This window comes from Humulus lupulus, chromosome 3 (assembly GCF_963169125.1).
Source record: "Humulus lupulus chromosome 3, drHumLupu1.1, whole genome shotgun sequence".
Classification (NCBI taxonomy): Eukaryota; Viridiplantae; Streptophyta; class Magnoliopsida; order Rosales; family Cannabaceae; genus Humulus; species Humulus lupulus.
In genome coordinates, this window is record NC_084795.1 from 112,346,853 (window position 1) to 112,358,279 (window position 11,427).

An 11,427-nucleotide genomic window follows, 5' to 3' on the forward strand; every position below is an offset into this window, starting at 1 on the left:
TTCTCAAAATTTATATTAGAACAGCTTGGGGTGGAAGCAACTCCCCCATGACCATTGATTACCTACAACGTAGTAACTCGAGAGTAATCCAAAAGTCAGAATCAAAGAGGTGTGGATCGTGATCATTAGCATGGGAAAAGGACACCTCAGGTATGGGGTGAAAGGATACCTCTGGTACGGATTAGATGTTTTGGGCCATGGAGTGGACTCCTAATTAATGGCACAGATTGATGGGCCCAACAATATAGAGACAACATGTGGCAGTACCATTTCAAGAGTGTGACGTCATGGAGAGCCCAAGCGTCTTCCCCCAAATACATTTCGAATTACTCTTCTCAATCTAATTTTACAATGTCCGAAGACAAGCGAAGACTTGGGGGGAAAATGATGTCCAAGTTTTCACTAGAGGACATGTGGAAGTCATTAGAGGAGTAATTAAGCTCCTTGAGTGCTAGTGAGGTTTTGTACTATGATCTGATCAAATGCGGATGTGTCTAAGTGATGGCCCTCCTCAAGGCGTGGATGTCTCCAAGTGAGGCCAAATCCCATAACCCATTTCCAAGGCCTGGATTTCTCCAAGGTCACACCCTAATGACCAATCAGGTGTTCCTCTTGCTTTCTTCATTCGACAATCCCCTAGATCTAGGATTCTTGTCCTCGGACCTAGAGTAGCTGATAGGTGTCAATCGACGCAACTGTGGCCCACCAGAAGATCATCTGACAACGTTTAGTGAGCCTCAAGTAGTGGTGTCGAGATTGTACACTTGACAATCGACATTTCCCACAACGCCGCCTGACATGGACGAACGTGAACCGTATCCTGACACGGTCATATATTTGTTACCCGTAAGGTTGGTAGGTATTCTTCCGCAAATGGACCTCGTGCAATCTGCAAGGCCCATGGTCTTTATTAGTGCATTCCTATGTAATTTATTAGTAGTTTTACTTCACAAACAGTAGGGAACACTGTATTAATTGTCCAATAAAAGCATTAATGACCCAAGCCTCTATAAATAGGGCTGGGGTATTTCCTTTTAAAGGGTTGAGAACTATGGCTAGTTAAGCATTGTAAACTCAAAGCAACATATACGTTGCTTGAAACTCCTTTGAAGCTTGCTCAAACAAGTTTCAAACTCACCAATACCAAACACTCATGGACTAGGGCTCTTTTACAGCCCGAACCACGTAAAATCTTTGTGTTATTTTCTTCTAGTTTCCATCAAGTTCTTAGATTAAGTTGATAACAAAAAAGGCAGTCACCACATTGTATTTAATATTTTTTCAACACTCTTTTATTTAAAGTGGATTAAGATACTATGTTTTCTTTCCAACTTGGATATATTCAACAATTTGCATGTGTTTTTTTTTTTTTTTGATAAAGCTCTTATGTATTTAACTTAAATGTTTTGTTTTGAGTTTTAAAGTTGTGGAAATATTAGAAAGTTTTTATTAGGATACCATAATTATTAGGAATATTGTATTTTTATTTCTTTCTTTTTATAGATATTTTATTATTTATTGTCCTGGTTTTTATTATATTCTATTCACAACAGAATTAGAGGATATATATTTTCATTCCTTCTGTAATAATACATAGTTTATAAACTTATTCTATATAACTAATATAATTAATTAGTAAAATTCAACATGGTATTAGAGTTGTGTTAGCCCATTATCTACTCTCTTTTTTCTCTTCTCTAACAAACCCGCAGTTATCTTCTTTGATACTAGCATTCATCCATACCAGCCAGAGCAAGGACGTCCAGCCACATCCTAACCGCATCGCTCTTGTCGCCCAGTCACACGTACTAGCCGCTTGTCGCATCACTCCACTTGCACCACTCCAATACCAACTTAGAAAGATAACTTCCGTTGATGACTCCATCCCTGTCGGCTCCGGCACCACAGAGGTCCAGTCCAGCCAATTAACCCAAATTTTTCTCAAACACTTGACAACACTCCTCTCCCAATAACGAGCCACAAACTCGATGCCCAAAATTATCTTCAGTGGTCAAAATCTGTTCTCATGTATGTCTCGTGGAGAGGAAAGGATGGCTAGCTCATTGATGCAATTATACAGCCCAAAGAATCTGACTCCACCTATCGTTAATGGAAATCTAAAAATCATATGGTAATGTCCTGGCTTATTAATTCTTTGTTGCCTAAAATAGGTGAAAATTTTCTCTTGTATCGTATTGCTCGAGAAATTTGGGAGGAAACCCGTGACACCTATTCAAGTTCTAATAATACTTCTGAGCTCTTTGAAATAGAAAAAAAAACCTTTTCAACTCAAATAGGGAGACTCCATTGTCACTCAATATTACAACACTATAACACGATTTTGGCAGCACCTTGATATGCTCGAAGTTTATTCTTGGAAGTGTTCCGCTGATGCTGCCAAATACAAACCAATAGTTAAGAAAAAAAGGGTGTTAAGATTTTAATTATGTCCGACTAAAGAACTTGATCATGTCATAGGAAGGATTATTAGTCCCAAACCGGTAAGATTCATTTGTGAAGTTTTATTTGAAGTTTGAAGGGAGGAAAGTCGCAAAATACTTATGATGCTAGACACCACAACATACTCTAATGGATCTGCCATGATCACTCATTCATCCCCTCAAGACAACAGACATCAAAAGGGAAGACCTTGGTGCGTGCACCACAAATGGACTGGTCATTTTCGTGACACTTGTTGGAAACTCCATGGTAAGCTAGCAGATTGGAAACCTCGACCCCTAACAGATCAAGGTCGAGCTCATATAGCTTCCACTGCTGAAGGCGCATCTAATGAGATTGGCTCTACCTTCAAGGGTCAACTTGAAGCACTACAAAAGCTTCTTGGGAAGATGATTCAGCAAAGCCAATCCAACTTACCTTCAGCCAAAGGCAATGTTAGCTTGATGAGTCCACAAGGTACAACCTCTCATGCCTTTGCTTCTCAATCCAACACAAGTCCTTGGATAGTTGATTTCAGGGCATCTGATAACATGACAGGTGATTTTCAAGTCTTCACCACCTTCAAACCATGTACTCAATCTCATACAGTCAGAATTGCAGATGGATCCCTTTCCAATGTTTTAGGGACCGGGTCTGTAAAATTATCAAATGACTTTCTACTCTCTTTGTCCCTAAATTATACTACAATCTTATATCCATTAGCAATCTCATTAAAGATTTTAAATGTGTGAATAAATTCAATCCTATTATTTGTGAATTTTAGGTTGGGAGCTCGGGGAAGGTGATTGGCAATGCTGAATTGCATGATGGTCTCTATCTTCTCAAGTTAAATCCTAAAAGTAAACAAGTTTGCAAGTTTAGTTGTGGTTCTAATTCTATTTTCAATTATGTTTCTATTCCTAGTGAAAATATTGTTATGTAATGGCATTTCCACCTTGGACATCCAAACTTTGGTTATCTTTAGAAACTATTTCCTTATTTATTTATCAATAAAAGATTAAATTTCTTTCAATGTGAAGTGTGTCAACTTGCAAAACATACTTGAAACATTTTTTCTAGCACTTCATATAAATCTTTCATAACCTTTTAATACGATACACAGTGACATTTGGGGACCCTCATGGGTTAAAAGTATTAATGGCTCTAGATGGTTTGTATCCTTCATTGATGATCACACTCGAACAACATGGACTTTTCTCATGAAAGAAAAATAAGAAAATGGATCTATTTTTAAAATATTATATTCCATGATTCAAAATCAATTCAAAAAAAAAATTAAAATTTTGAAAAATAAAAATGGGAAGGAATATATTAACTCCATTCTTGGTCCATACTTGTTTGACTAAGGAATCGTCCATATTATTTCATGTTTTATACCCCTACAACAAAATGGAGTAGTAGAGAGAAAAAAATGGATATCTACTTGATGTTCCACAAGCTATCATGTTTACAAAAAGTGTCCCTAAACTTTTTTGGGGAAAATCATTACTCACTGCTACTTACCTAATTAATTGTATGTCCAGTCGTGTGTTACATTTCAATACCCCATGAAATGTGATGCTAGCCTCATATCCTCATATCTCAGCCTTATCCTCAGAATTGCCACTCACTTTGGTTGTCTTGCTTTTTTCCATGTCTATGATCATGCAAGATCAATACTTGATCCCAAGTCTCACAAATGTATTTTTTTTGGCTATTCCAACACTCAGAAGGGATACACGTGTTACTCTCCAGTTTCCAAAAGAGTTTACAACACTATGGATTTCACATTTTTTGAGCACTAGTCTTTCTTTCCATGGCCTAATATTCAGGGGGAGTATTCAAGGGAATATAAGCTCTCAAAAAATCTTCAAGATAATCAAGCTGCTTTTCCACAACTTAATAGCATGACACATGAACATTCTACTACTCCCAGATCAGCTGAGTCCTCTTCAATACCGGGCCCTCCTGTGCACAGCCAACAAAGTCCAAGTTTGAATAGTACAGTTAGCCCATCTACCTCTCCTTTCATAAACAAACCTTAAGTCAGCCATCCATCCATCAACCCTCCTTCAGAAAATACAACCACTCATCAAAATTCATCACCTCTTCAAAATCAAGCACAACTTGATGTAGGAAACAAAGAACTTTGTGTGTATACAAGGAGAAAAAATGAGAATATAGAGGTCAACATGCAAAACAAGGACTATTCAAACACACATTCGAGCTCTCTTGACCTTGAAAATTCTAAAGTTATGGATTCGATGACACATGAGTTACCTATTGATAATGATCTTGATTTACCTATTTCTCATTGGAAAGATGTTAGCACTTGCACTCATGATCCCATAGAAAAATATGTCACTTATGGGAAACTAACTCATACGTATTGAGCTTTTGTCTCTTCTCTCGATCATGTTTAGATTCCTAAAAATTTTTATGAGACCTCGATAGATCCAAAATGGAAAATTTTAGTTAATGAGGAGATTAATGCACTTACGAAAAAATGGTACATGGGTTCTCACTGAGTTGCCTCACGGAAAAAAAGCAGTTGGATGTAAGTGGATTTTTACAGTTGAATATAACTCTAATGGGAGTATCAACATTTTCAAGGCTCGGTTGATTGTGAAGCGGTTCACTCAATCATACAGTGTTGACTATCAAGAGACTTTAGCCCCTCTTGCTAAACTTGACATAGTAAGAGTTCTGTTATCACTTGATATGAGTTGTGATTGGCCTTTATATCAGTTGGGTGTTAAAAATGTTTTCTAAATGGAGAATTGGAAGAAGAAGTCTATACGGAGGTGCCACTAGGACGAGAAAAACACTCGGGCATGGTTTATGGTTGGCAAAGTCAGTTGTAAAGACTGGATACACTCAATACCAGGCTGACCATAACTTATTTGTAGAGTTATCTCCAACAGGGATGCTGGCAATGCTCATTGTCTTTGTAGATGACATTATCCTCCCTGGAGATGACGCAAGTGAAATGTTGAATCTCAAAAGATTTCTGATAAGGTCATTTTTGTATTAATATTTGTTAAGTTTTTCTATGCTTGGATGGTGTTATGATAGCATTTTTAATAGTTTTAACTTAGTTTCGTGATTCTACATTGCATTTTATGATGATAAATCTGACATTTTGATGGCAAGTGTAGTTAAAATAAAGTTTTAGGAGTATTCCAAGCTTTCAGGATTGAAATGTTGAAGTGGCGGCAACGTACAAGCTATCTAAGATCAAGAATTGAAGAAATTGAAGGTAGGTCGTGGCTCATAAAACTCAGGCCGCGACACTTTAAATGGAATTGGAGTTTCAGAATTTTTTTTTCCAAACAGGCCGCTGCTCAATTTTTTCAGGCCACTGCTCAGTATTTTTAGGCTGCTGCCTGAGTGACCAATTTATGCACACATTTTGTTCTAGGCCGCGGCTTGCGACGTCGTTTTTCATATTTTTTATTACTTTTTAATTATAATTTAATTGAGACTATAAAGGATTATTAGGATTAATTTTAGAGGAGTTTTATGACGGTTTAGGAGAGAAAAAGACTGAGAAAAGGCTTAAGAGAAGATTACAAGACTACATTACTTTTGTTCATCAATCTACTTTTCTTCCCTTAATCTATTTAATCTTAATTATAATTATGTTTGTGATTATGATTACTATTATGGAGTAGGTTCTTTTTAGGTTAAGGGTTAATTCAAAACCCAAGATATGAATTCTTGATTGTTGATAATGAATATCATTCTTTAATTTCTCTCAATATTAAATTGTTTCTATTTTTCTAAATGAATGTTATGGATTTTGTGATTTCTTATTAGGTGGTCAACTAATTAAGGTTTTACATTATTCAATTGTCATCTTAGAATTACTACTCACCTGATAGTTTAGGATTCTAAGTGTATGTGATAAATTGCAATTGATAGTTATGACAAAAGAATTGTTTATTGTGATGAAAAATAGAACATAGGTTAAATGAATTATATGCTTCATTAATTTATTGCCTAGATTAACTTGTGTCCATAGGACTTAATGCTTTATCTAAGTTAAATAGATTGTATGCTTCATAGATTTATTGCTTAGATAAAAGAGTTAATTATTTAGCACTAGTTGATAAGACTCCTGCTGCAGCTAGGAGCTTGATTTCTAATATGGCTGCTAACTCACAACAGTTTGGCATTCGCCAAGATCCTATTCCACTACCCAAATCAGCTAATGAAGTGAGTACCTCTAATGCTAATCAGTTGGGTCAACAATTGGCTCAATTAACTGCAGTGGTACAACAACTAGCTTTAGGCCAACCGGTGAGGCCATGTGGAATATGTCAATTTGTGGGGCATGCTACTGATACTTGACCTACTCTATTTGAGGGAGAAACTGAGGGTGTTAATGTTGTAGGAAATTTCCCTGGTCAATTACGTCAGATGTATTATGAACCCTTTTCACAAACTTATAATCCTGGCTGGCGTGATCATCCAAATTTTCGTTATGGGAATCAACAACAAGTTGCTCCACAGTCTACATCTGCTAGACCACCTGGTTTCACTTTGCAATAGTGCTCTCAAAATAATTTTGTACCTAGACCATCACAAGCATCGCAAGCTGCTCCCACCAAGTGCCAAACCCTCTACAGAGGATTTAATCAATGCACCTGCTACAAATACTCTTCAGTTTCAGCAAACCACCCAAGCTTCCATCAAAAGTTAAAGAATCAGGTGGGACAATTAGCAGCATCATATAACGGGTTGGAAGCTCATCTGTCTAATAAATTGCCTTCACAACCTGAGATGAATCCAAAGGAGAATGCTAGTACAGTAACTTTGCGAAGTGGGACGCAATATGATCCACCTAGTCCTCCAATGCCTAGTAAATTTTCATCCAAGCCACAAGTTGATTGCTTAGTTAATGAAGATGTTCCTTCAAAGCCAACCACCCCTACAGAACTAAACCCTAAGCCTACTTTTGTCATCCCACCTCCATTCCCAAGCAGACTAAAAAGGAAAAGGTTGACAAGGAAATTTTTGATACATTCTGAAAGGTAGAAGTGAATATTCCTCTTCTTGACGCTATTAAACAAGTGCCGCGCTATGCCAAGTTTTTGAAAGAGTTGTGCACTAATAAGCGTAAGTTGAGGGGTAATGAAAAAGTTAGTGTGGGGGAGAATGTTTCTGCAGTTCTTCAAAAGAAGCTTCCACCAAAGTGTAAGGATCCTGGTACTTTACTATCCCTTGCACTATTGGTAATAAAAGAATTGAGCGGTGTATGTTGGATTTGGGAGCCTCTATCAATGTCATGCCATTCTCCATTTATGCTTCATTGAATCTCGGTCCACTTGAAGAAACAGGGGTGATTATTCAACTTGCTGATAGATCGAATGCTTATCCCAGGTGTGTAATAGAAGATGTTTTAGGTCAAGTGAATGAATTGGTGTTTCCGGCTGATTTTTATGTTCTTGATATGGAAGATGAATCTATTCCATGCTCCACTCAAATTATGTTGGGGCGACCATTCATGAAAACTACGAGAACTAAGATTGATGTGCATGACGGTACATTACCCAAGGAATTTGATGGGGAGATAATTCGATTTAATATTTTTGAGGCTATGAGGTATCCAAGTGATGTACATGCTGTTTACTCTCTTGATGTGTTGGATATCCTTTCTCAACGAGTTTTAGATTTGCATAGTGAAGATTATTTGGAGGTTGCGTTGAGAGAGCATCTTGTGTTGACCGATGAAGATTTTTCTCATGAGATCATGGATGTCATAACCACACTCAATAGTGGTTTTGACAAGACTTTTAAAATGGTTTCATTTATGAATTTACCGATTTCTAATGAGAAATTGCAGCCATCAATTGTTCAAGCTCCTACACTTGAATTAAAATCACTTCCAAAGCATCTCAAATATGTTTACTTGGGGAAGAACGAGACACTTCCAGTTATAATTGCAAGAAATCTTAACCAAGTCCAAGAAGAAAAATTAATGAGAGTACTCCAAGAATATAAAACAGCCATTGGTTGGTCTATTGCTGATATTACGGGGATTAGCCCTTCTATGTGCATGCACCGAATTTTACTTGAAGAATGGTCTAAACCAACACGTGAGGCACAACAGAGATTAAATCCACCTATGATGGAGGTTGTGAAAAAGGAGATACTGAAGCTCCTTAGTGTGGGTATTATTTACCCAATTTCAGTCAGTCAATGGGTGAGTCCCCAGTTCAGGTAGTGCCAAAAAAGTCTGGAATCACAGTGGTAAAGAACGATGAAAATGAGGTGGTACCAAAAAGAATGCAAACCGGGTGGCGAGTTTGTATAGACTATCGAAAGTTGAATGCGACAACCCGTAAAGATCACTTTCCATTACCTTTCATTGATCAGATGCTTGAGAGGTTAGCGGGTCATCCTTATTATTGTTTTCTTGATGATTGTTCGGGATATAATCAGATTGTTATAGCTCCTGAAGATCAAGAGAAGACAACTTTCACATGCCCTTTTGGTACATTCATTTTCCGACGTATGCCGTTTGGGTTATGTAATGCTCCTGCCACTTTTCAGCGATGTATGATGAGCATTTTTTCATAATATATTGAAAACATCATTGAGGTTTTTATGGATGATTTTAGTGTTTATGGTGACTCATTTGATCGCTGCCTTCATAATCTCACTTTGGTACTCCAGCAGTGTATTGAAACTAACCTTGTGCTTAATTGGGAAAAATGCCATTTTATGGTAAACCAAGGTATAGTATTGGGTCATGTGATTTCAGTCAAGGGAATAGAGTTCGATAAGGCAAAGATTGATTTAATTCATTCTCTACCATCTCCGACTAGTGTGAAAGAAGTGAGATCATTCCTTGGGCATGCTGGGTTCTATCGGAGATTTATCAAGGATTTCCCTAAAATTTCCACACCACTATGCAACCTTCTTCAAAAAGATGTAAAGTTTGAGTTTAATGAAAAGTGTTTAGTGGCTTTCAACTTATTAAAAGATTCTTTGACTACAGCTCCTATAATTCAACCACCGAATTGGGAGCTACTTTTTGAACTCATGTGCGATGCAAGTGATTATGTCGTGGGTGCAGTTCTTGGGCAGCGAGTTGACAAGCTTCCTCTTGTTATATACTATGCTTCTCGCACTTTTAATGATGCTCAACTTAATTATTCCACCACTGAAAAAGAGCTCTTGGCGGTCATTTTTGCCTTGGAAAAGTTTCGGTCATACTTGATTGGAACTAAAGTGATTGTTTATACCCACCATGCTGCTCTTCGCTATCTATTGGCAAAGAAAGAAGCCAAGCCTCGGCTGATTCGGTGGATTCTACTTCTTCAAGAGTTTTATTTGGAGATAAAAGATAAAAAGGGTTCTGAGAATAGGGTGGCGGACCACTTGAGTCGTCTAATTCGGGATGAAGATAATTTTCCCATAGAAGAAAAATTTCCGGATGAGCAACTCCTCACCATGCAAGAAGTTATTCCTTGGTATGCCGACATTGTAAACTACCTTGCTTCAAAGGAGTTACCAAGTGATCTCACACAAGCACAACGGAACAAGATCAAGCATGATGCTCGCCACTACATATGGGATGAACCTTATCATTGGAAGCATTGTACAGATCAAATCATTCGAAGGTGTGTACCTGAATCTGAATTTTGTTCCATCCTTGCTTTTTGTCATGCTTATTCTTGTGGTGGACACTTTGGACCTAAGAGGACAGCTCGTAAGATATTCGACAGCAATTTCTATTGGCCCACAATTTTCAAAGATTCTTATGCTTATTGTAAATGTGATCGTTGTCAACGAGTTGGTAACATAACGGCCAAGGATCAAATGCCTCAAACTCCTATTTTAATTCTTGAGATTTTTTATGTTTGGGGTATGGATTTCATGGGACCAATCCCATCCTCTTTTGGCTATGAATATATTCTTTTGGCAGTGGACTATGTGTCTAAATGGGTGGAAGCAATTGCAACTAGAACGGATAATTCAAAAAACAGTAGTGGATTTCATTCGCTCCAATATTTTTGTGCGTTTTGGTACACCTAAGGCTATACTTAGTGATCGAGGCACTCACTTTTGTAACAAGAGCATAGAAGCATTGTTTCGATGCTATAGTGTAACTCACAAGGTGACAGTTGCTTATCATCCACAAGCCAACGGGCAAGCGGAGGTTTCTAATCGTGAAATCAAATTGATTCTTGAGAAAACTGTAAATCCAAACCGGAAAGATTGGAGTACAAGGCTTGATGATGCCTTGTGGGCGTATCATATGGCATATAAAACACCTATCGGTATGTCACCATATCGGTTGGTGTATGGGAAGCCTTGCCATCTACCGGTAGAGCTAGAGCATAAGGCTTGGTGGCCTGTAAAGAAGTGTAAAATGGACATGGTTGCTGTAGGACAACAACGAATGCTTCAATTGCATGCACTAGAAGAAATATGCAATGAAGCATATAAGAGCTCGAGAATCTACAAGGAGAAAACCAAAGCTTTTCATGACAAACATATTCTTCGGAAGAGTTTTGTGGAAGGTAAGAAAGTTCTCATGTATCACTCTCGCCTTAAACTTTTTCCTGGGAAGTTGAAGTCTCGCTGGTTAGGGTCGTTCACTGTCACCAAGGTTTTTCCTCATGGAGCGGTCGAAGTTGTAAGTCCAAGTACAGGAAAGTCATTCAAGGTGAATGGTCAGAGATTAAAGCCATATTATGAATCAATGGAGAAAGAACAAGCTGATGTGATTCACCTCATTGACCCGGTATATGTTGATGAATGAAGCATTAAGTCGAGCTAGCGACGATAAACTTAGCTACTTTGTAATTTAGTTTATTTTCATTACTATTTTCATTATTTAAATTGAACATTATGTTTTTATTTTTGTTTTTTGTTGAGGTAATTTTAGTTTAATTTCTGTAATTAGAACCGTGAAAATCGTGAATTTTTTTTTATTGAAAAAGTTTGAAAAAAAAAGGACTCAAGCCGCGACAC

General features: G+C 37.5%; 1 protein-coding gene across 1 annotated transcript; it reads left to right on the forward strand.

Moving 5' to 3' along the window:
• Window positions 1-6,588: 6,588 nt before the first annotated feature.
• Window positions 6,589-11,215, forward strand: LOC133824940 (uncharacterized). The gene is made up of 7 exons (XM_062257954.1): window positions 6,589-6,741; window positions 6,862-6,976; window positions 7,109-7,475; window positions 7,825-8,647; window positions 8,887-8,969; window positions 9,066-10,242; window positions 10,376-11,215. The coding sequence occupies exons 1-7, from the start codon at window positions 6,589-6,591 to the stop codon at window positions 11,213-11,215; spliced, it is 3,558 nt and encodes a 1,185-aa protein (XP_062113938.1).
• Window positions 11,216-11,427: the final 212 nt, after the last annotated feature.

Excerpts from the sequence above, each read along its gene's own strand:
- LOC133824940 (XM_062257954.1), top strand. The coding sequence starts at position 6,589 with ATGGCTGCTAACTCACAACAGTTTGGCATTCGCCAAGATCCTATTCCA. Across the intron at positions 8,970-9,065 it reads TTCCGACGTATGCCGTTTGG|TGTTTATGGTGACTCATTTG; the intron begins GTTATGTAATGC and ends GGATGATTTTAG. Across the intron at positions 10,243-10,375 it reads AATGTGATCGTTGTCAACGA|TGGACTATGTGTCTAAATGG; the intron begins GTTGGTAACATA and ends TTCTTTTGGCAG.